The sequence below is a fragment of the Bufo bufo genome, chromosome 1 (assembly GCF_905171765.1).
Source record: "Bufo bufo chromosome 1, aBufBuf1.1, whole genome shotgun sequence".
Lineage (NCBI taxonomy): Eukaryota > Metazoa > Chordata > Amphibia > Anura > Bufonidae > Bufo > Bufo bufo.
In genome coordinates this window covers 718,720,947-718,746,808 of record NC_053389.1, presented here as the reverse complement: position 1 = coordinate 718,746,808, position 25,862 = coordinate 718,720,947, and the positions used below count along the sequence as shown (strand labels likewise).

Here is a 25,862-nt window from a genome sequence, read left to right as displayed (position 1 = left end):
TTTTCTTCTTATTTTCCTCCTCAAAAAATTAGGTGCGTCTTATGGGCCGGTGCGTCTTAGAGGGCGAAAAATACGGTGTATGCAATATAAACAATATGAATTTGGGCAACGATATAGATTTTGTCTATATCGCCCTACTGCAATAGAGGACCACAGAATAATATATTGGGATATACACTGCTCAAAAAAATAAAGGGAACACTTAAACAACACAATGTAACTCCAAGTCAATCACACTTCTGTGAAATCAAACTGTCCACTTAGGAAGCAACACTGAGTGACAATCAATTTCACATGCCGTTGTGCAAATGGGATAGACAACAGGTGGAAATTATAGGCAATTAGCAAGACACCCCCAATAAAGGAGTGGTTCTGCAGGTGGTGACCACAGACCACTTCTCAGTTCCTATGCTTCCTGGCTGATGTTTTGGTCACTTTTGAATGCTGGTGGTGCTTTCACTCTAGTGGTAGCATGAGACGGAGTCTACAACCCACACAAGTGGCTCAGGTAGTGCAGCTTATCCAGGATGGCACATCAATGCGAGCTGTGACAAGAAGGTTTGCTGTGTCTGTCAGCGTAGTGTCCAGAGCATGGAGGCGCTACCAGAAGACAGGCCAGTACATCAGGAGACGTGGAGGAGGCCGTAGGAGGGCAACAACCCAGCAGCAGGACCGCTACCTCCGCCTTTGTGCAAGGAGGAACAGGAGGAGCCCTGCAAAATGACCTCCAGCAGGCCACAAATGTGCATGTGTCTGCTCAAACGGTCAGAAACAGACTCCATGAGGGTGATATGAGGGCCCGACGTCCACAGGTGGGGGTTGTGCTTACAGCCCAACACCGTGCAGGACGTTTGGCATTTGCCAGAGAACACCAAGATTGGCAAATTCGTCACTGGCGCCCTGTGCTCTTCACAAATGAAAGCAGGTTCACACTGAGCACATGTGACAGACGTGACAGAGTCTGGAGACGCCGTGGAGAACGTTCTGCTGCCTGCAACATCCTCCAGCATGACCGGTTTGGCATTGGGTCAGTAATGGTGTGGGGTGGCATTTCTTTGGAGGGCCGCACAGCCCTCCATGTGCTCGCCAGAGGTAGCCTGACTGCCATTAGGTACCGAGATGAGATCCTCAGTCCCCTTGTGAGACCATATGCTGGTGCGTTTGGCCCTGGGTTCCTTTCTAATGCAAGACAATGCTAGACCTCATGTGGCTGGAGTGTGTCAGCAGTTCCTGCAAGACGAAGGCATTGATGCTATGGACTGGCCCGCCCGTTCCCCAGACCTGAATCCAATTGAGCACATCTGGGACATCATGTCTCGCTCTATCCACCAACGTCACGTTGCACCACAGACTGTCCAGGAGTTGGCAGATGCTTTAGTCCAGGTCTGGGAGGAGATCCCTCAGGAGACCGTCCGCCACCTCATCAGGAGCATGCACAGGCGTTGTAGGGAGGTCATACAGGCACGTGGAGGCCACACACACTACTGAGCCTCATTTTGACTTGTTTTAAGGACATTACATTAAAGTTGGATCAGCCTGTAGTGTGTTTTTCCACTTTAATTTTGAGTGTGACTTCAAATCCAGACCTCCATGGGTTGAAAAATTTGATTTCCATTTTTTTATTTTTGTGTGATTTTGTTGTCAGCACATTCAACTATGTAAAGAACAAAGTATTTCAGAAGAATATTTAATTAACTCAGATCTAGGATGTTATTTTTGTGTTCCCTTTATTTTTTTGAGCAGTGTATATCATCATCGCACATTCTTCAAATATAATCGCAATATAGATTTTAGGCCATATCGCCCAGCCCTACGCACAAGGTACATAAAAAGGCAAACAATATGATTCTGTAGTACTAAGTATACCTTTTTCTCCACCACAAAAGACATTTCGTTTGCGCTCCAAAAACTCTCCAATGACTGGCATTGGCCAGGACTGAACAAGTGAACCTGTAGCTCATCCTTGTGGGAGAGGAAAAAAGAACATTTAAAGCAGTCAAATCTGTACCACTCGCCGAGATACAAAGCAAAGCCATTCATTAGGGTGTTTCATTTTTCCAAAGATGTGATTTTCATATGACTTTGTAAGGCCCCGAGTCTCAGTGATGTAAAAGATATATATGTCAAATTTCAAGAAGATTGGATCATATTTAGGGGTTGCACACATTGATTACTATTCTCACTCCTGTACCTAGGAGGTTGGTCTAAAAACTACTTCAGTTTCAGGATCCCAGGAGCTCTGCATCAAGCAAGGTGGACGGCAAAGGCAATATATGCCCTTACAATTGTCCTCTTCACTAAACAGTTGAATATTCCTCAACGAGAATTGGAAGGAATTAGGGCTGCACGATATGGGAATTTTGTGCGATTGCGATTAGGGCCCTAAAAACTGCAATAACGATATGCGATGCAATATTTTAAGGGAATTGTGCTAGAGGTCTATTTGCTTGGATTTTCCCATATGAGCCGCTGACGCGGCTGGGTATGACAGTTATGGAGGGGATCTGTGGATGGCACTGTTATGGAGGGGATCTGTGGATGGCACTGTTATGGAGGGGATCTGTGGATGGCACTGTTATGGAGGGGATCTGTGGATGGCACTGTTATGGGGGGGATCTGTGGATGGCACTGTTATGGAGGGGACTGACGTCACTTAGTAGTAAAATACTTTACACACAAAGCCAGTTATGTGCGCAGGGCCCCTTCATATATAATCGCAGCTTTTTCGGGTAGGCCAAATCGCCATATCGCATTTGCCGATTATCGCGATTCGATTATATTTGCGATTTATCGTGCAGCCCTAGAAGGAATGAAACAGGTTGCACATTTTGTCAGCTTCATATATGTTCGCTTTTTGCACGAAGCAATTGTAAGTCGATGGGCTCCAAAGAATGATTTGGATATGCTACAGCTGCTGAGCACTTACGCAGACGTTAAAAAAAAGTGCTCTCACAGTTGCTAAAAGACACCTTTGGTATCTGTCAGAAACAAACATAGGATTGGCTTTTTTGGACGAACGTATTACTCAGAGTGTTAAGGAAAAAATGACTAAAAATTTAGAAACCAAACCTGCAAAGAAAAAGGAAATGAAACAATTAGAGGGTAAAAACCTAGTTTTTGAATGAAAAATACCTGAGCCATTTAGTTACTAATAAAACAAAGACGTTCTTTGAATTGTTTGGGATCCACGACGTGACAGAATACTGCAGTGATTCTCTAAGAAGTCATGTGAACGCTGGTAAGGTGGTCCATGATACCGCAAAAAGAGGAATTGCTCTGATAAAAAAGTTTAACAATTCTTGTTGAGGGTAGTTGAGCATCACAGAAAAGTTGTCACCAAGCTAACAAAAGAAGGGATTGCATCGCTCAAAGTTGATTAATATAACACATGTTTTGGCTATCATACTACCTATTAATCTTAGTGTCTAGTTTTAATATTATTTTAAGTTTACGATTTCTAGTTTTCCCAATAAAAGCAATTAACATTGAAAAATCTTATTTTTTGCCTACTTTTACAAAACTGATCAAAGTGTGCAACCTCTAAATATTATCCAATCTTCTTGAAATTTGGCATATATATCTTTTACATCAGTAAAATTTTACATTTTATTTTTTTCCAATTACAAAATGAAACACCCTACCATGCACATTAGATTTTTCTCAGCAAAATGCGACAAATACAACAGGGTCCAGCAAATGTTGAGTGCATATGGACACAGCCAGAGAATCCTTGTTGAAATATCTGACCTTGTTGAAAGATTTTGACCTTTTGTCCCCAAAAAACAAAGCTGGCCATATACATTAGATAAAAGGGGTTTTCTGGGATTTTAATATTGATAAATGAAAACTCAGAGCTTGCTACTAGAGAATTTCAAGGCTCCACAGAGACAGGTTCAATTTTTTTTTTTATAAAGTGCAATTGAAAAAAAGATTTTTAGCTCAAAATGAGTACAGTGCAATAATAAAAACAAATTGTCCCCAAAGGTGTACATAGCCTTTAAAGGGGTTTTTCATGAGGATAACTCCTGTTTATATTTCCTATTACAACATACAGATATCACTATTTCTTTAGTCAAAAGATTAAAGGGCTTCTGTCAGCCCACTAAACGTTTTTTTGTCTTTTTTGTTTAATAATAATCCCTATACTGCCACTCACTCGGCCGCTCGCTACTCAATGCGCCTGCGCCAGGTGTAGATGTGACGTCATCGGCGCAGGCGCATTGAGGATGGAGCGGCCTAGTGAGTGGCCGCCTCTCAGTGCGCCTGCGCAGATTGAAGATAGGTACGGCCGCGGCGCAGGTGCCAGATATTGAATGAAAACAGGCAGGGCCAGCAGAGAACGATTCCGTTCCCTGGCCCTGTCAATCACAATGCGGAGGGGGCGTCATTAGGATCGGAGGATGCGGCTGCTACCAGCAAGTAGCTGCCCTACTTGCTGGTAGCAAGGTAATTTACATATTATAAAAATAGCGTTTTATCAAATTCTACTGAACGAAAATTATTATTTTACTTATGTATGCAGAGATCGCAGTGTAGGGATTATTATTAAACAAAAAAAAAAAAAAACGGTTTAGTGGGCTGACAGAAGCCCTTTAAATTGGACAACTGCTTTAGCAAACCTAGCACCATTGCAGGGTTTGCTTTGGATGTAAATAAGGTCTTTATTCACCGACACCAAGCAGAGATCTTGAAAATAGTGAGGACTTGAAACACAAAGTATTGTAAGTTAGATTACATACCTTATAAGAAAAGGGACCAGGATCACCTTTCTTGACAAGCTCCCGAATGCTGGAAGAAATAGAATAACGGGAGACCCTTAGCTACAGAGACAACACAACTGGTCCATATTATACCTTATACAGTCAGGTCCATAAATATTGGGACATCGACACCATTTTAACATTTCTGGCTCTATACATCACCACAAAGGATTTGAAATGAAACGAACAAGATGTGCTTTAACTTCAGACTGTCAGCTTTAATTTGAGGGGATTTACATCCAAATCAGGTGAACGGTGTATGAATTACAACAGTTTGCATATGTGCCTCCCACTTGTTAAGGAACCAAAAGTAATGGGACAATTGGCTTCTCAGCTGTTCCATGGCCAGGTGTGTGTTATTCCCTCATTATCCCAATTACAATGAGCAGATAAAAGGTCCAGAGTTAATTTCAAGTGTGCTATTTGCATTTGGAATCTGTTGCTGTCAACTCTCAAGATGAGATCCAAAGAGATGTCACTATCAGTGAAGCAAGCCATCATTAGGCTGAAAAAACACAACAAACCCATCACAGAGATAGCAAAAACATTAGGTGTGTCCAAAACAACTGTTTGGAGCCTTCTTAAAAAGAAGGAACGCACCGGTGAGCTCAACAACACCAAAAGACCCGGCAGACCATGGAAAACAGCTGTGGTGGATGACTGAAGAATTCTTTCCCTGGTGAAGAAAACACCCTTCACAACAGTTGGTCAGATCAAGAACACTCTCCAGGAGGTAGGTGTATGTGTGTCAAAGTCAACAATCAAGAGAAGACTTCACCAGAGTGAATACAGAGGGCTCACTACAAGATGTAAACCATTGGTAAGCCTCAAAAACAGGAAGGCCAGATTAGAGTTTGCCAAACGACATCTAAAAAAGCCTTCACAGTTCTGGAACAACATCCTATGGACAGATGAGACCAAGATCAACTTGTACCAGAGTAATGTGAAGAGAAGATTATGGAGAAGGAAAGGAACTGCTCATGATCCTAAGCATACCACCTCATCAGTGAAGCATGGTGGTGGTAGTGTCATGGCGTGGGCATGTATGGCTGCCAATGGAACTGGTTCTCTTGTATTTATTGATGTGACTGCTGACAAAAGCAGCAGGATGAATTCTGAAGTGTTTCGGGCAATATTATCTGCTCATATTCAGCCAAATGCTTCAGAACTCATTGGACGGAGCTTCACAGTGCAGATGGACAATGACCCAAAGCATACTGCAAAAGCAACCAAAGAGTTTTTTAAGGGAAAGAAGTGGAATGTTATGCAATGGCCAAGTCAATCACCGGACCTGAATCCGATTGAGCATGCATTTCACTTGCTGAAGACAAAACTGAAGGGAAAATGCCCCAAGAACAAGCAGGAACTGAAGACAGTTGCAGTAGAGGCCTGGCAGACCACCACCAGGGATGAAACCCAGCGTCTGGTGATGTCTATGCGTTCCGGACTTCAGGCTGTCATTGACTGCAAAGGATTTGCAACCAAGTATTAAAAAGTGAAAGTTTGATTTATGATTATTATTCTGTCCCATTACTTTTGGTCCCTTAACAAGTGGGAGGCACATATGCAAACTGTTGTAATTCCTACACCGTTCAACTGATTTGGATGTAAATACCCTCAAATTAAAGCTGACAGTCTGCAGTTAAAGCACATCTTGTTCGTTTTATTTCAAATCCATTGTGGTGGTGTATAGAGCCAAAAATTTTAGAATTGTGTTGAAGTCCCAATATTTATGGACCTGGCTGTATATGTGTATCCCTCAAAGGGGTTGTTCATGACTGACATGCTTCTTGAATACCACCCACTCTATGCTGGACTTGTCAGGGAGAGCATACTTACCTGCTCCCCGCCGCTCGGTTCCATCTAGGGTTGTCTTCACTGCGCTTCAGTGCCCACATATAAATGTACGGTACAGACATGGTCACATGTGCCACAGCAGCCAATGATCGGCCTCAGTGGTAACATGTCGCCAAGTTACACATCACTGCTGGGTCATGTGCCACCTGGGGATATGTGATGGCTGAGGCCAGTCATTGTTTGCAGTGACGCACGTGACCGAGTCTGTGTCGGAAGTTTATATGTGGGAACCGAAGTGCAGTGAAGAGCAGCAGGGAGCAAGTATGCTTTCCTTGACAGGTCCGGCATGTAGGGGGTGGTATTTAAAAAGCATTTAGTTTGTGGACAAACCGTTTGAGCTGGTCATACACATTAGAGAAATATCGTCTGAACCTCCAGATTTAGTCAGGATTGGCCAACCATCTCAGGCTACTTTCACATATGTTCACATATGCGATTTCCTTTCCGGTTTGGAAATCCGGCAGAGGATCTTAAAACCGGAGGAAAATGCTTCAGGTTTGTCTTCATTAATTGTCAATGGGGACAAAACTGAACAAACCGGAACGGAGTGAACCCGAATGCATTCCGCTCCGATTTGTTGCGTAACCGTTCTGAGACCAGACACAAATACGCTGCACGTAGCAGTTTTGTGTCCAGCATGGGAATCTGAACAAGCCGGATCAGGCACCAAAAACCATGTAAGTCAATGGTAGGGATCGACCGATATTGATTTTTTAGGGCCGATACCGATAATTTGTGAACTTTCAGGCCGATAGCCGATAATTTATACAGATATTCTGGGAATTTTCATTTTTGAAACTTTTAGCCCCCTTAGGGACTAGAACCCTTGTCCTATTCACCCTGATAGATCTCTATCAGGGTGAATACGAGCTCACACTGTCCCTGCTGCTCTGTGCTTTGTGCACACAGCAGCATGGAGCTGAACATGGCAGCCAGGGCTTCAATAGCGTCCTGGCTGCCATGGTAACCGATCGGAGCCCCAGGCTTACACTGCTGGGGCTCCGATCGGAGGAGCAGGAGAGAGGGGATCCTGTGGCCACTGCCACCAATGATTAATACTTGGGAGGGCTTGGGTGGTGGGGGCGCACTGCGCCATCAACGTTTTTAATACTGGGATGGGGGTGGGGTGCGCACTGCGCCACCAATGATTAATACTGGGGGGCTTGGGGGGGGGGGGGGCACTGCGCCACCAATGAAGATAAGTCTTTCATTAATTCATATACAGGGGGCGGGAGCTGGCTGCAGAATCACATAGCCGGCTCCTGACTTCTATGAGCGTTAGCTGCGATCCGCGGCACCTAAGGGGTTAACTACCGCAGATCACAGCTACCGCTCATAGAGGTCGGGAGCCGGCTATGTGATTCTGCAGCCAGCTCCCGCCTCCTGTATATGAATTAATGAAAGACTTATCTTCATTGGTGGAGCGGTGGCCACAGCTCCTCCGCTTTTTTTGTCCTCTCTCCTCTAATTGGCGGCAGCAGCATCACAGGGGGAGGGAGACTCTGCTTCCTTCTCCCCTGTGCTGCTGAGGGAACACAGAGAGCGCTGAGAGCAGCGCGATCTGTGTTCCCAATACGTTATCGGTATATCGGCAAAATAGATGCCGATAACGTTTAAAATCCTGAATATCGGTAAAACCGATAATCGGTCGATCCCTAGTCAATCGTGCCGGATCTGTTTTTTTTGGACACAAAAAAGCGGACCTGGTTTTAGTACAGGATCCGGTTTCTTCATTTTTGATATACTACAACCAGATCCATTCTGAATGGATGCAGCCAGTTGTAAAAAGGACGGCCGCTCCTTCCTCAGTGCGCCTGCGCCGATGAGGTCAGCCCTACACCTGGAAGAGAAGACCTCTCTTCCGGGTGTAGGGCTGACTTCATCGGCGCAGGCGCACTGAGGAAGGAGCGGCCGTCCTTCTCTCAGAGCGCCTGCGCCGAATGACGACCGTTACGGCGCAGGCGCAGGATTTGAGGCTGCAGGCAGGGCCAGCGAGAGGAGGAGAGCGCTCGCTGGCCCTGTCAATCAAGTGGAGGAGGGGGCGTTTTTTCAAACAGAGGATGCGGCGGCTACCAGCAAGTTCGCCCAACTTGCTGGTAGTGAAGAAATTTACATATAATAAAGTTTTTTACTGTAATTACTGCACAGCCCGAGGTAAGAGGGACATATATGGAATCTGCTTACATTAACAAATATAATAAGTCAAAAACTGAAAATTGGGGGTTGGGGGGTGACAGAAGCCCTTTGAAAGTACATTGCGGCGCGGTAGGAACACAACGCCGGGTGATCGCCGCAAACCGCAGCTCAATTCAGACCTGCGGTTTGCGGCTTTTGCCTGCGTTTGCGGCGGGTGGTGCCATCGGGTCCCCATGCGGCTGTAGGGGGGACCCGATGGCATGGAAGGCAGCGCGATGTCTAAGGAAGGCATCGCGCTGCCTTACGGTGACGAGCCTGTGAGATCCAGCCCCCAGGATCTCACAGACCGGAAGCTGTATGAGTAATACACACAGCATTACTCATACAGCCAATGCATTCCAATACAGAAGTATTGGAATGCATTGTAAAGGATCAGACCCCCAAAAGTTCAAGTCCCAAAGTGGGACAAAAAATAAAGTGAAAAAAATAAAGTTTTCCCCGAAAAAAATTAAAAGTTTCAAGTAAAAATAAACAAAAACATCATTTTCCCCAAATAAAGAAAAATAAATAATTGGTAAAAAATAGGGAAAGAAAGAAAAGTATACATATTAGGTATTGCCGCGTCCGTATCGACCGGCTCTATAAACATATTACATGACCTAACTCCTCAGATGAACACCGTAAAAAATAAAAACTGTGCTAAATAAACCATCCTGCAAAAAATGAGCCCCTACCTGAGGCAATCGCCCAAAAAATAAAAAAACACTATGGCTCAGAATATGGAGACACAAAAACATCATCATTTTTGTTTTAAAAAAGCGGTTATTGTGTAAAATTACATAAATAAAAAAAAGTATATATATTTGGTATCGCCGCGTTCGTATCGACCGGCTCTATAAAAATATCACATGACCTAACCGCTCAGATGAACACCGTAAAAAATAAAATCTGTGCTAAATAAACAATTTTTTTAATAATTCTTTTTCATGAATGAAATTCATCTGTGGGTGGCGCTGTTATGGAGAGGGGGATCTGTGGGTGGCGCTGTTATGGAGAGGGGCATCTGTGGGTGGCGCTGTTATGGAGAGGGGGATCTGTGGGTGGCGCTGTTATGGAGAGGGGGATCTGTGGGTGGCGCTGTTATGGAGAGGGGGATCTGTGGGTGGCGCTGTTATGGAGAGGGGGATCTGTGGGTGGCGCTGTTATGGAGAGGGGGATCTGTGGGTGGCGCTGTTATGGAGAGGGGGATCTGTGGGTGGCGCTGTTATGGAGAGGGGGATCTGTGGGTGGCGCTGTTATGGAGAGGGGGATCTGTGGGTGGCGCTGTTAAGGAGAGGGGGATCTGTGGGTGGCGCTGTTATGGAGAGGGGGATCTGTGGTTGGCGCTGTTATGGAGAGGGGGATCTGTGGGTGGCGCTGTTATGGAGAGGGGGATCTGTGGGTGGCGCTGTTATGGAGAGGGGGATATGTGCACTGTTATGGAGAGGGGGATATGTGCACTGTTATGGAGAGGGGGATCTGTGCACTGTTATGGAAAGGGGATATGTGCACTGTTATGGGCATAACAGTGCACAGATCCCTTTCCCCATAACAGTGCACAGATCCCCCCTCCCCATAGCAGTGCCATAGACCGATCCCCCTACCCATAACAGCCCCGGCTCTGCTGCTCACAGCAGACTAATCACTCACTGCATCTTTATTTTACCTTACAATCGTGACGCTCCAGTAACAACTCTGCAGGCAGAGCGGAGGGCGGCGTAACGTCACTTACTCACGTGACGCACCTGCTCCGCCCACTTTATGAATGAAGGAGGCGGAGCAGGCGCGTCACGTGAGTAAGTGACGTTACGCCGCCCTCCGCTCTGCCTGCAGAGTTGTTACTGGAGCGTCACGATTGTAAGGTAAAATAAAGATGCAGTGACTTAAAGTAAACCGCCCGCCCGGCGCCCGCCCGCAGATGGTGAGCTACTTGGTGGGTGACAAATCCCACACCCCATATTTTCGGCCGATATGTAACAATATCGGCCGAAATGGATTAGGTGCATTTTCGGCCGCCGGAATTTCGGTGCACCCCTAGTATCTACACTAGGGGTGCATCAGAGGGGCTTCAAATGGGACATGGTGTCCAAAAAACCAGTCCAGCAAAATCTGCCTTCCAAAAGCCGTATGGCATTCCCTTTCCTTCTGCGCCCTGCCGTGTGCCCGTACAGCTGTTTACGACCACATATGGGGTGTTTCTGTAAACTACCGAATCAGGGCCATAAATATTGAGTTTTGTTTGGCTGTTAAAGGGCTTCTGTCACCCCACTAAAGTGATTATTTTTTTTTGGGCTAGTTAAATTAGTTATATTGCGATATATGAAAATATAATGGTGTTACTTTGATCCAGCAGTTTCTTCCAAAAACGAAGTTTTATAATATGTAAATTCGGTCTCTACCAGCAAGTAGGGCGGCTAATTGCTGGTAGCTGCTGCTGAAAACCGCCTCCTCGTCGTGTTGATTGACAGGGCCAGCCGGGATCTCCTCCTCCGGCCAGCCCTGTCGGCATTTCAAAAATCACGCGCCTGTGTTCATTCGGCGCAGGCGCTCTGAGATGAGGAGGCTCGTCTCCTCAGCACTCCCTCAGTGCGCCTGCGCCGATGACATCACCGAAATAGAAGACGTCAAAAAATTGAAATTCAGAAATTTCATCTCCATTTGCCAATAACTCTTGTGGAACACCTAAAGGGTTAACGACGTTTGTAAAATCAGTTTTGAATACCTTGAGGGGTGTAGTTTCTTAGATGGGGTCCCTTTTATGGAGTTTCTACTCTAGGTTTGCATCAGGGGGGCTTCAAATGGGACATGGTGTCAAAAAAAACAGTCCATCAAAATCTGTCTTCCAAAAACCATATGGCATTCCTTTCCTTCTGCGCCCTGCCGTGTGCTCGTACAGCAGTTTACGACCACATATGGGGTGTTTCTGTAAACTACAGAATCAGGGCCATTAATATAGAGTTTGGTTTGGCTGTTAACCCTTGCTTTGTAACTGGAAAAAAAAATATTAAAAATGGAAAATCTGCCAAAAAAGTGAAATTTTGAAATTGTATCTCTATTTTCCATTAATTCTTGTGGAACACCTAAAGGGTTAAAGTTTGTAAAATCAGTTTTGAATACCTTGAGGGGTGTAGTTTATAGAATGGGGTCATTTTTGGGTGGTTTCTATTATGTAAGCCTCGCAAAGTGACTTCAGACCTGAACTGGTCCCTAAAAATTGGGTTTTTGAAAATTTCTGAAAAACTTCAAGATTTGCTTCTAAACTTCTAAGCCTTGTAACATCCCTAAAAATAAAAGATCATTCCCAAAATGATCCAAACATGAAGTAGACATATGGGGAATGTAAAGTAATAACTATTTTGGGAGGTATTACTATGTATTATAGAAGTAGAGAAATTGAAACTTGGAAATTGTTTACAAATTTTTGGTAAATTTGGTATTTTTTTATAAATAAAAATTGATTTTTTTGACTTCATTTTACCAGTGTCATGAAGTACAATATGTGACGAAAAAACAATCTCAGAATGGCCTGGATAAGTCAAAGCCTTTTAAAGTTATCACCACTTAAAGTGACTCTGGTCAGATTTGCAAAAAATGGCCAAGTCCTTAAGGTGAAATAGGGCTGAGTCCCTAAGGGGTTAAAGGGGTTGTCTCATCATGGACAATGGGAGCATATCGCTAGGATATGCCCCCATTTTCTTATAGGTGTGGGTCCCACACCTATATCGAGAACAGAGCCCCGCACGTGAAGGAGGGCGCACTACGCATGCGCAGCCGCCTTCCAATAATTTTCTATGGGACCCACGAAAATAGCCAAGCGCTGGCTCGGCTATTTCTGTCTGCCCCATAGAAATGAATGGGAGTGGGGGCCGCGCATGCGCGGTACGCTCTCATTCACTTTTATGGGGAGCCTGCATGGTGTTGGCCGGACCGGAGTCCTCCAGCCACTACCTTGCGGGGCTCCATTCTCGATATAGGTGCGGGTCCCAGCGGTCAGACCCGCACCTATAAGACAATGGGGGCATATCCTAGCGATATGCCCCCATTGTCTATGATGAGACAACCCCTTTAACCACTTCAGCCCCCAGTGCTTAAACACCCTGAAAGACCAGGCCACTTTTTACACTTCTGACCTACACTACTTTCACCGTTTATTGCTCGGTCATGCAACTTACCACCCAAATGAATTTTACCTCCTTTTCTTCTCACTAATAGAGCTTTCATTTGGTGGTATTTCATTGCTGCTGACATTTTTACTTTTTTTGTTATTAATCGAAATTTAACGATTTTTTTTGCAAAAAAATGACATTTTTCACTTTCAGTTGTAAAATTTTGCAAAAAAAAACGAGATCCATATAGAAATTTTGCTCTAAATTTATAGTTCTACATGTCTTTGATAAAAAAAAAAATGTTTGGGTAAAAAAAAAAAATGGTTTGGGTAAAAGTTATAGCGTTTACAAACTATGGTACAAAAATGTGAATTTCCGCTTTTTGAAGCAGCTCTGACTTTCTGAGCACCTGTCATGTTTCCTGAGGTTCTACAATGGCCAGACAGTACAAACACCCCACAAATGACCCCATTTCGGAAAGTACACACCCTAAGGTATTCGCTGATGGGCATAGTGAGTTCATAGAACTTTTTATTTTTTGTCACAAGTTAGCGGAAAATGATGATTTTTTTTTTATTTATTTTTTTTCTTACAAAGTCTCATATTCCACTAACTTGTGACAAAAAATAAAAACTTCTATGAACTCACTATGCCCATCACGAAATACCTTGGGGTCTCTTCTTTCCAAAATGGGGTCACTTGTGGGGTAGTTATACTGCCCTGGCATTCTAGGGGCCCAAATGTGTGGTAAGGAGTTTGAAATCAAATTCTGAAAAAAATGACCTGTCAAATCCGAAAGGTGCTCTTTGGAATATGGGCCCCTTTGCCCACCTAGGCTGCAAAAAAGTGTCACACATCTGGTATCTCCGTACTCAGGAGAAGGTGGGGAATGTGTTTTGGGGTGTCATTTTATATATACCCATGCTGGGTGAGAGAAATATCTTGGCAAAAGACAACTTTTCCCATTTTTTTATACAAAGTTGGCATTTGACCAAGATATTTCTCTCACCCAGCATGGGTATATATAAAATGACACCCCAAAACACATTCCCCACCTTCTCCTGAGTACGGAGATACCAGATGTGTGACACTTTTTTGCAGCCTAGGTGGGCAAAGGGGCCCATATTCCAAAGAGCACCTTTCGGATTTGACAGGTCATTTTTTTCAGAATTTGATTTCAAACTCCTTACCACACATTTGGGCCCCTAGAATGCCAGGGCAGTATAACTACCCCACAAGTGACCCCATTTTGGAAAGAAGACACCCCAAGGTATTCCGTGAGGGGCATGGCGAGTTCCTAGAATTTTTTATTTTTTGTCACAAGTTAGTGGAAAATGATGATTTTTTTTTTTTTTTTTTTTTTTCATACAAAGTCTCATATTCCACTAACTTGTGACAAAAAATAAAAACTTCCATGAACTCACTATGCCCATCAGCGAATACCTTGGGGTCTCTTCTTTCCAAAATGGGGTCACTTGTGGGGTAGTTATACTGCCCTGGCATTTTCCAGGGGCCCTAATGTCTGGTAAGTAGGTAAATGACCTGTGAAATCCGAAAGGTGCTCTTTGGAATGTGGGCCCCTTTGCCCACCTAGGCTGCAAAAAAGTGTCACACATCTGGTATCTCCGTACTCAGGAGAAGGTGGGGAATGTGTTTTGGGGTGTCATTTTACATATACCCATGCTGGGTGAGAGAAATATCTTGGCAAAAGACAACTTTTCCCATTTTTTTTATACAAAGTTGGCATTTGACCAAGATATTTATCTCACCCAGCATGGGTATATGTAAAATGACACCCCAAAACATATTCCCCAACTTCTGCTGAATACGGAGATACCACATGTGTGACACTTTTTTGCAGCCTAGGTGGGCAAAGGTGCCCAAATTCCTTTTAGGAGGGCATTTTTAGACATTTGGATACCAGACTTCTTCTCACGCTTTGGGGCCCCTAAAATGCCAGGGCAGTATAAATACCCCACATGTGACCCCATTTTGGAAAGAAGACACCCCAAGGTATTCAATGAGGGGCATGGCGAGTTCATTGAAAAAAAAATTTTTGGCACAAGTTAGCGGAAATAGATTTTTTTGATTTTGTTCTCACAAAGTCTCCCTTTCCGCTAACTTGGGACAAAAATTTCAATCTTTCATGGACTCAATATGCCCCTCAGCGAATACCTTGGGGTGTCTTCTTTCCAAAATGGTGTTATTTGTGGGGTGTTTGTACTGCCCTGGCATTTGAGGGTCTCCGCAATCATTACATGTATGCCCAGCATTAGGAGTTTCTGCTATTCTCCATATATTGAGCATACGGGTAATGAGATTTTTTTTTTCCGTTCAGCCTCTGGGCTGAAAGCAAAAAATGAACGGCACAGATTTCTTCATTCGCATCGATCAATGTGGATGAAAAAATCTCTGCCAAAAAAAGAAAAAGGAGGGGAAAGGCGTCTGCCAGGACATAGGAGCTCCGCCCAACATCCATACCTACTTCAGCTCGTATGCCCTGGCAAACCAGATTTCTCCATTCACATCAATCGATGTGGATGAATAAATCATTGCCGGGATTTTTTTTTTTATATATACAAAGTGTTTGCCAAAGTATATGAACACCGCCACCTCCTCAGCTCATATGCCTCGGCAAACGTATCTTTTACTGCAGAGGAGAAATCTCGTCTTGCAGCGCCGCATACACCGACTTGCGTGTAATCTGACAGCAGCGCAATGCTTCTGTCCGAATGCACATCAGTGCTGCAGCTAGTCGATCGGTTGGTCCACCTGAAAGGTAAAAAAAACAAAACAAAAAAGAAAAAACCAGGCCGCAAAGCAATAACTTTATTAACTGTTGAACAGAACATAGAAACTTTTTTTAAACTTTTTTAACTGAACATTTAACTTTTTTACTTACCGGTATTTTTTTTTTTGTTTAGTTTTTTTTACCTTTTATAGAACAAACCTCTCCTTCCCCATGGGACAATGTGCAAAGCGCAAATCGCCCAAAGATGTGGCGAAGTACGTTATGCACTTTATCCCAGGTGAAAGGAGAGGTTTGCAGCAGCTGTGAGTGAATGGGCCCTAATAGCCCTGTGTGCCTGTCCTGGTGAGATGTGATCCCTATGCTAGGTGTACCTGTGTGTGGTACTTCCGGAAACACTCTCCATAGCATAGGGCAGGGTGGTCAGCACAGTCAGGACAGAAATAGCGGGTGTCACGCCTTATTCCACTCCTGCTACAGACACGACATCTTTTTCGGGGTGACGGTTGGGTTGAGGTACCAGGAACGACACTGGGGAAATGTCGCTCGTGTAGACGGCTAACTACACTGGTGGATGGGGCCACGGAACCTCCTGGGTAAAGGAGGTTCTCGATGATCTCTTCCTGGAATTTGAGGAAGGATCCTGTTCTCCCAGCCTTACTGTAGAGAACAAAACTATTGTAGAGCGCCAATTGAATTAAATATACAGACACCTTCTTATACCAGCGTCTGGTTCTGCGGGAAACTAAATACGGAGACAACATCTGGTCATTGAAGTCCACCCCTCCCATGAGCGCATTATAGTCGTGGACACAGAGGGGCTTTTCAATGACACGGGTTGCTCGCTCAATTTGGATTGTCGTGTCTGCGTGAATGGAGGAGAGCATGTAAACGTCACGCTTGTCTCTCCATTTCACCGCGAGCAGTTCTTCGTTACACAAGGCAGCCCTCTGCCCCCTTGCAAGACGGGTGGTTACAAGCCGTTGGGGGAAGCCCACGCGACTAGTTCGCGCGGTGCCACAGGCGCAAATCCGTTCTAGAAACAAATGCCTAAAGAGGGCCACACTTGTGTAGAAATTGTCCACATAAAGATGGTACCCCTTGCCGAATAAGGGTGACACCAAGTCCCAGACTGTCTTCCCACTGCTCCCCAGGTAGTCAGGGCAACCGACCGGCTCCAGGGTCTGATCTTTTCCCTCATAGATCCGAAATTTGTGGGTATAGCCTGTGGCCCTTTCACAGAGCTTATACAATTTGACCCCATACCGGGCACGCTTGCTTGGGATGTATTGTTTGAAGCCAAGGCGCCCGGTAAAATGTATTAGGGACTCGTCTACGCAGATGTTTTGCTCAGGGGTATACAAATCTGCAAATTTCAGGTTGAAATGGTCTATGAGGGGCCGAATTTTGTGGAGCCGGTCAAAAGCAGGGTGGCCTCTGGGACGGGAGGTGGTATTGTCGCTAAAATGCAGAAAACGTAGGATGGTCTCAAATCGTGTCCTGGACATAGCAGCAGAGAACATGGGCATGTGATGAATTGGGTGCGTTGACCAATATGACCGCAATTCATGCTTTTTTGTCAGGCCCATGTTGAGGAGAAGGCCCAAAAAAATTTTAAGTTCGGAAACTTGGACTGGTTTCCACCGGAAAGGCTGGGCATAATAGCTTCCCGGGTTAGCGGTTATAAATTGTGTGGCATACTGGTTGGTCTCTGCCACGACTAAGTCCAAGAGCTCCGCAGTCAAGAACAGCTCAAAAAATCCCAGGGCCGAACCGATTTGAGCCGTCTCAACCCGAACTCCAGACTGGGCGGTGAAAGGGGGAACTACTGGTGCGGCTGAAGTTGGTGACTGCCAATCAGGATTTGCCAGCACCTCAGGGACTCTAGGGGCTCTACGGGCCCGTCTTTGCGGTGGCTGCGACGGGGTAACTATTGCACGTGCCACCTTACCAGCTTCAACTGCCCTTCTGGTGCTCGCTACTTCACCATGTTGTACGGCAGTGCTGGTACTAGGTCCAGGAAGGGCTGCGCTGCTGGTGTATGCCTCACCACGTGATCCGGCAGCGACAGCCCCACTCTGCTGCTCTTGAAGCGGATCCTGCGTAACCTGTGGTCTAGCGACATGGGGCCGGGTACGCCTGGTGCTGCCAGGGACCTCCACCTCCTCGTCCGAACTTTGGGTCAGAGAGCCACTGCTTTCCACAGGTTCATATTCTGACACGCTAGATTTGTCAGATGAGGGTTCCCACTCCTCATCCGACTGGGTCAGAATCCTGTAGGCCTCTTCAGAAGAATACCCCCTGTTTGACATTTTGGACTACTAAATTTAGGGGTATTCCCTGAGACTACCCAAGAAAAAAAGCAAGCCTGTCTTACAAAGGGGAGGCTAGCGAAGTACCGGAGGCTGCTGCGGTTGATAAAAAATATCAAAACTGATTTTTTTTATCGCCGCAGTGTGTGTAAAATGAATGTGCAGTGATCAAAAAATATATATTTTTTGTCACTGCGGTGGGGCGGGCGTGGGTGAACGCACGTGTGGGCGACCGATCAGGCCTGATCGGGCAAACACTGCGTTTTGGGTGGAGGGCGAGCTAAGGTGACACTAATACTATTATAGATCTGACCGTGATCAGTTTTGATCACTTACAGATACTATAAAAGTACAAATGCTGATTAGCGATACGCTAAACAGCGAATAAAAGTGACTGCGGTGCGGTGGGGTGGGCGCTAACTGACGCTAACTACCTAACCAAGGGGCCTAAACTATCCCTAAAACCTAACAGCCAATACCAGTGAAAAAAAAAAAGTGACAGTTTACACTGATCACTTTTTTTCCTTTCACTAGTGATTGACAGGGGCGATCAAAGGGTTAATTGGGGTGCAGGTGGGTGATCTGGGGCTAAGGTGTAGTGTTGGTGTACTCACAGTTCAGTCTGCTCCTGTGCTGGATCCAACCGACGAAAAGGACCAGCAGAGGAGCAGAGAAGCCATATAACAGATCATATTTACTAATATGATCTGTTATATGACTTTGGATTGGATTTTTTGAAAATCGCCAGCCTGCCAGCCAATGATCGTTGCTGGCAGGCTGGTGACGAAATACTTCTTTTAATTTTGCCGGCCCGCGATGCGCATGCGCGGGCCGGCTTTGAGCGAAATCTCGCGTCTCGCGAGATGACGCGTATATGCGTGACTCTGCGCAGCGCTGCCACCTCCGGAACGCAATCCTGCGTTAGGCGGTCCGGAGGTGGTTAAGGGCTCTTTCACACGAGCACGTCCCTTGCAGGAATCACACTCCGTGTAAGAGAGAGATTGTGCGTTCTGGACTTGAAAATCTGTCAGTATGATTCTGTTACAGAAAGGTCATGCAAAGGCACACACAACAAAATGTGAAAAAAGTAAAAGGTTCTGAAAACTTTCCTAATGCACTGTTTCACAGGGGCTCATGGTGGATGATAAATGTGGTGCAGGGATAGACACTTTTCTCGTACTCTATACCAGCTATTGGTTGGCTTACTTCGAGACAGAGTTTTATGCCAGAATTTTGGTGCAAAATGGCGGCTTCTCAGGCCTCTAGTAGAGCATGTCAGAAAAGAGTATAGAAACCAAAGATGTGCTAAATTGTGCCATGAATCTGCACCAATATTTTTAGACAGATTTTTTTGGTGCAGACATTATTCTGGACATTTGTTAGTCTTGATAGGCCCACTGGACACTTGTATACAGCACAGAAGTTCTTCAAAGTTCATTTAAGACTAATTTCTAGAATTTTAGAGAAATATTCTCAGGTCGGACGATGTGGTGGAAACAGCTTTATAGGTGTGAATACTGGGGACAGGTTCTAAATGAACGCAAATATTATATTCCTCCTCAGCCAAAACGTCAATAGGATATAGTTAAAGAGGTTGTCCGGGATCAAGATTTAAAGGGACACTGACAGGCCCAATTAGCATATTTAGGCATATATATGTCAGTACAGGTCTTATAAAGTCTATTAAAATCATCTAAGTATCCCCCCTGTCCACCTTATAAATACCGAAATATTAAGTTTTATAACCTGCTTGTCCGGTCACCAATCTGCCCAAGGGGCGGCGTTTCATCTGAAAATGCGCCCAGCCATCCGCTCCCAACTGCCGTCTGCAGCCCCGGCCAGCTCATCAATATTCACTTCGCTGGGCGGCGGCTACAACTCTCCCGACTCAAGATTCTGCGCACAGCCCATTCGATCCTCTGGGCACGTCCTCCTTCCAATCTTCAGCGCATGCGCCCGGCCGGGGTCACATCGCACCTGCGTACAGAGCGCTGCAGCCCCTGCTTTATGCGCAGGGCACTTGAGTTGGGAGAGTTGTAGCCGCCGCCCAGCGAAGTGAATATTGATGAGCTGGGCGGGGCTTCAGACGGCAGTTGGGAGCGGCTGGCTGGGCGCATTTTCAGATGAAACGCCGCCCCTTGGGCAGATTTGTGACCGGACAAGCAGGTTATAAAACTTAATATTTCGGTATTTATAAGGTAGACAGGGGGGATACTTAGATGATTTTAATATACTTTATAAGACCTGTACTGACATATATATGCCTATATATGCTAATTGGGCCTGTCAGTGTCCATTTAAGAAAAAAAAATAAAAAATGATAAATCACTACTAATCGCGGTTTGAATGTCCCCCCAGATGTTTGTAGGTATTTTTACACTTCAGCAGGGCTCCTACAGTCCCCCACTGATTGTTTACCTCTCTGTTTATGTGTGCGGTAATTTCCTGACGCTTTCTGGGTCCCAGCGCAGCATCGCGTTGTTTCAAGTGTGTGTCTGCTTCTCCGTGCAGCCACCCCCGCCCCTCTAATTCATATGCTGCAATTATTCCTCCCCATTAGTCACGCCCCTAAACGCCTTGCTAAGAATTCGCCCTGTCCGGTGACGTCAACGGACCAGAGGGGCGTGGCGTGTTGCCGCCTAGTTACCGCCCCTCCATGCACTCAGAATAGTTACTGAGGCTGACGGTGACGTCACCGGGCTCCTTGCGAAGCAGAAGAAGAGGCTTCGCAATGCAGAAAGGACCCGGTACGTCACTGACTGTCATAGAAACTGCACTTCCGGCTGAAAATTTGTGAAGTGACAAAGGGCCATCAGAAATGTCTGGTAAGGGAAGGACAGGCATGAATGTAATATTTAGGAGACCATTGTACACATTACACCAATGTCCCCAATCCTGGACAACCCCTTTAAAGATTACGTGCACCTCTGAGTGCTCCTGGCTGATGACCTTTTTCTTCTGGATATAATGCTTGATCTTAAAGGGAACCTGTCACAATGAGCACGGTGTCTGGGCTGAAGACATCACGTTACAGAGCAGTAGGAGCTGATCAGATTGATGTATAGTTATATAGGAAAAGATTCAGTAAAACATGTAAATAGGGTTGAGCGAATCGACGTACGTGAACTTTGATCCGAATTTCAGGATAAATTCAATTCGCCGCAAAGCCGAATTTCCTCGTGCTTCGTGGTAGCGAATCGATTTAACCTGAAATAGTGCAAAAAAACAAAACAAAAGAAAATCATATTTACCTGCTTCATTTGCTCATCACAGCCCGACCTCCGCCATCTTGCTTGAAGATCTCAGCTGAAATCCCCTGGGCGGTGATGTATGATGTCACCACGCCGGCTGACGTGATGATGTCATCTCGGGCTGGGCGAGATTTTGCACCAGATCTTCAAGCAAGATGGTGGCAGCCGACCCGTCACGAACAAATGGAGGTGGCAAGTATGATTTTGAGCAGATTATTGGTATCAGTTGCCGCAGTCATGTATGAACGCGACATCTAAGGGGTACAATGATGGGGGGCGGCGCAATCACCGCTCCGTGTCATTGCACCCGCTACTTACAAAGAAATGCGCTTTGTGACAAAGTAATTTGTCATGAAGCAAATTTTTTTGCTCTTCTCTACTTGTAATTTATACATTTATATTCCTGCTCATTCTGTGCTTTGACGTCCAGGAGGCGATCCTATCAGTGATTGACAGCGATCTCTGTATACACACTCATAGAGGGAAGTCTGTCAATCACTGATAGGACCGCCTCCTGGACTTCAGAATGAGCAGGAATATAAATGTATAAATTACAAAGTTTTACTGAATCTTTTCCTATAAAACTGTATATCAATCTGCTCAGCTCCTCCTGCTCTATAACCTGCTGCCTGCAGCTCAGACACCAAGTTCAATGTGACAGGTTCCCTTTAACCAATCATCAGCAGATGGGGGAGAGAGCAGGAGATTATAATAACCAGGACTCTTCTCAGGTAGATCTGACTCTTTCCAAGGCCTGTGCTGCAATGATTATGATGATGGTTCTGGGCAACCACTTACTTTTAGCTCATGACTGACACACCGCTGACATCAGCATTTCTGTCACTACTTTATGCTGCCCTCAGTGAGGTCAGTATAAAGTTGATGACAGGTTCCCTTTAAGAACTGGAATAGAGACTAATTTGCAGGAAACATCATTATTGTGTGTGAATGAGGGCAATAAAAGAACATGCGGCACAGAATGCGGTCACTGGTGCGGTGATATTGATGAACACACACTTGGGCCCTTGCTAGGACCCTCGGGATAATTACTGACAACAAACAAAACAGTCCTCTGACAAAAAAATCCCTTTAGGGGTCCTAACTATATATGTATCCAAAACTACATCTTTTATTATATTCACTTAAAACTGCTATTATAGAAAAGAAAAAATGTGTATGATTAAAACTATCAGGACTAAGCAGAGGGTATCAGTTTTAACACCAGTATATGGCCGTACTAAAATATGTGCTTTTTGTTGTAACACTGTGTTTGATAATAAATGCTGCTTGTTGAAAACGGAGTGGTGTGTAGTTTTTTTTTATTATTATAATATCAACACCTCCATATATAACCTTTTTGTATATTCACTTTTGCACCCTATATGGTATTGCGGTGTATAGTGTAATGTGTTGCTGGTAACAGCAACAATATGTTCTATGGGTGGTTATTGGCAGTGTGATACAACTGCGATATTGATCGTTCGATGTACTATCACCTACACATTTGTAATCCACTACTATGTTAGTATAACAGTAGTCCGTTCAGTGCTTTATTTTACAGCACTATTTTGTTAATAAACACTCTTTTCAATTGACGAACAGTGTGTTATTATTATATGATATCAACACCCCCACATGTAGCCTTTTAATGTATTGACATTTGCAGCCTGTTTAGACTTGCAATGTATGACCCGTTGTGCTATGGGGGCTTAGAGACTCATAGTATAATGCTTCTGCGGTATTCACCACTAAGGCCTCTTTCACATGGGCGAGAATTCCACGCGGGTGCAATGCGTGAGGTGAACGCATTGCACCCGCACTGAATCCGGACCCATTCACTTTAATGGGGCTGTGCCCATGAGCGGTGATTTTCACGCATCACTTGTGCGTTGCGTGAAAATCGCAGCAAGCTCTATATTGTGCGTTTTTCACGCAATGCAGGCCCCATAGAAGTGAATGGGGCTGCGTGAAAATCGCAAGCAAGTGCGGATGCGGTGTGATTTTCACGCATGGTGGCTAGGTGACGAGCGGGATGGGGACCCGATCATTATTACAGGGAGTGCAGAATTATTAGGCAAGTTTTATTTTTGAGGATTAATTTTATTATTGAACAACAACCATGTTCTCAATGAACCCAAAAAACTCATTAATATCAAAGCTGAATATTTTTGGAAGTAGTTTTTAGTTTGTTTTTAGTTTTAGCTATTTTAGGGGGATATCTGTGTGTGCAGGTGACTATTACTGTGCATAATTATTAGGCAACTTAACAAAAAACAAATATATACCCATTTCAATTATTTATTTTTACCAGTGAAACCAATATAACATCTCAACATTCACAAATATACATTTCTGACATTCAAAAACAAAACAAAAACAAATCAGTGACCAATATAGCCACCTTTCTTTGCAAGGACACTCAAAAGCCTGCCATCCATGGATTCTGTTAGTGTTTTGATCTGTTCACCATCAACATTGCGTGCAGCAGCAACCACAGCCTCCCAGACACTGTTCAGAGAGGTGTACTGTTTTCCCTCCTTGTAAATCTCACATTTGATGATGGAGCACAGGTTCTCAATGGGGTTCAGATCAGGTGAACAAGGAGGCCATGTCATTAGATTTTCTTCTTTTATACCCTTTCTTGCCAGCCACGCTGTGGAGTACTTGGACGCGTGTGATGGAGCATTGTCCTGCATGAAAATCATGTTTTTCTTGAAGGATGCAGACTTCTTCCTGTACCACTGCTTGAAGAAGGTGTCTTCCAGAAACTGGCAGTAGGACTGGGAGTTGAGCTTGACTCCATCCTCAACCCGAAAAGGCCCCACAAGCTCATCTTTGATGATACCAGCCCAAACCAGTACTCCACCTCCACCTTGCTGGCGTCTGAGTCGGACTGGAACTCTCTGCCCTTTACCAATCCAGCCACGGGCCCATCCATCTGGCCCATCAAGACTCACTCTCATTTCATCAGTCCATAAAACCTTAGAAAAATCAGTCTTGAGATATTTCTTGGCCCAGTCTTGACGTTTCAGCTTGTGTGTCTTGTTCAGTGGTGGTCGTCTTTCAGCCTTTCTTACCTTGGCCATGTCTCTGAGTATTGCACACCTTGTGCTTTTGGGCACTCCAGTGATGTTGCAGCTCTGAAATATGGCCAAACTGGTGGCAAGTGGCATCTTGGCAGCTGCACGCTTGACTTTTCTCAGTTCATGGGCAGTTATTTTGCGCCTTGGTTTTTCCACACGCTTCTTGCGACCCTGTTGACTATTTTGAATGAAACGCTTGATTGTTCGATGATCACGCTTCAGAAGCTTTGCAATTTTAAGAGTGCTGCATCCCTCTGCAAGATATCTCACTATTTTTGACTTTTCTGAGCCTGTCAAGTCCTTCTTTTGACCCATTTTGCCAAAGGAAAGGAAGTTGCCTAATAATTATGCACACCTGATATAGGGTGTTGATGTCATTAGACCACACCCCTTCTCATTACAGAGATGCACATCACCTAATATGCTTAATTGGTAGTAGGCTTTCGAGCCTATACAGCTTGGAGTAAGACAACATGCATAAAGAGGATGATGTGGTCAAAATACTCATTTGCCTAATAATTCTGTACAGGGTGTATTTCCCCTTATAACATGGTTATAAGGGAAACTAATAGCATTCTTAATACAGAATGCTAAGTAAATTAGGGATAGAGGGGTTAAAAAAAATAATTAAACTCACCTCATCCACTTGTTCGCGCAGCCTGGCTTGTCTTCTTTCTTATTCTTTGATGACCTGGGAGAAAATGACCTTTGGTGACGTCACTGTGCTTATCACATGGTCCATCGCCATGGTGATGGACCATGTGATGAGCGCAGTGACGTCACCAAAGGTCCTTTTCTCCCAAGTCCTCAAAGAATAAGAAAGAAGACAAGGCGGGCTGCACAAACATGTGGATGAGGTGAGTTTAACCACTTAAGGACCACAGGTTTATACCCCCCTAAAGACCAGGCCCTTTTTTACAAATCGGCACTCCACAACTTTAGCGGTTTTTTGCTCGGTCATGCAACTTACCACCCAAATAAATTTTACCTCCGTTTCTTCTCAATAATAGAGCTTTCATTTGGTGGTATTTCATTGCTGCTGACATTTTTACTTTTTTTGTTATTAATCGAAATTTAACGATTTTTTTGCAAAAAAATGACATTTTTCACTTTCAGTTGTAAAATTTTGCAAAAAAAACGACATCCATATATAAATTTTGCTCTAAATTTATTGTTCTACATGTCTTTGATAAAAAAAAAAATGTTTGGGTAAAAGTTATAGCGTTTACAAACTATGGTACAAAAATGTGAATTTCCGCTTTTTGAAGCAGCTCTGACTTTCTGAGCACCTGTCATGTTTCCTGAGGTTCTACAATGCCCAGACAGTACAAACACCCCACAAATGACCCCATTTCGGAAAGTAGACACCCTAAGGTATTCGCTGATGGGCATAGTGAGTTCATAGAACTTTTTATTTTTTGTCACAAGTTAGCGGAAAATTAAGATTTTTTTTTTTTTTTTCTTACAAAGTCTCATATTCCACTAACTTGTGACAAAAAATAAAAGCTTCCATGAACTCACTATGCCCATCAGCGAATACCTTGGGATGTCTTCTTTCCAAAATGGGGT

The 25,862-nt window shown here is 44.5% G+C and overlaps 1 protein-coding gene across 2 annotated transcripts in view; it reads right to left on the bottom strand.

The window, feature by feature from the left end:
* ZWILCH (zwilch kinetochore protein) overlaps nucleotides 1–25,862 on the bottom strand; it is a 76,773-nt gene that overhangs the window by 46,784 nt on the left and 4,127 nt on the right. For both annotated transcript variants that reach the window (XR_005775628.1, XM_040414300.1), the window contains exons 2-3: nucleotides 4,740–4,788; nucleotides 1,867–1,962 (exon numbers count right to left, since the gene is read on the bottom strand). Coding sequence is in view for 1 of the 2 variants with exons in the window: in XM_040414300.1 (XP_040270234.1) it covers nucleotides 1,867–1,962; nucleotides 4,740–4,788 (145 nt within the window). In the remaining variant the exon portion in view is untranslated. The remainder of the gene's footprint in view (nucleotides 1–1,866; nucleotides 1,963–4,739; nucleotides 4,789–25,862) is intronic.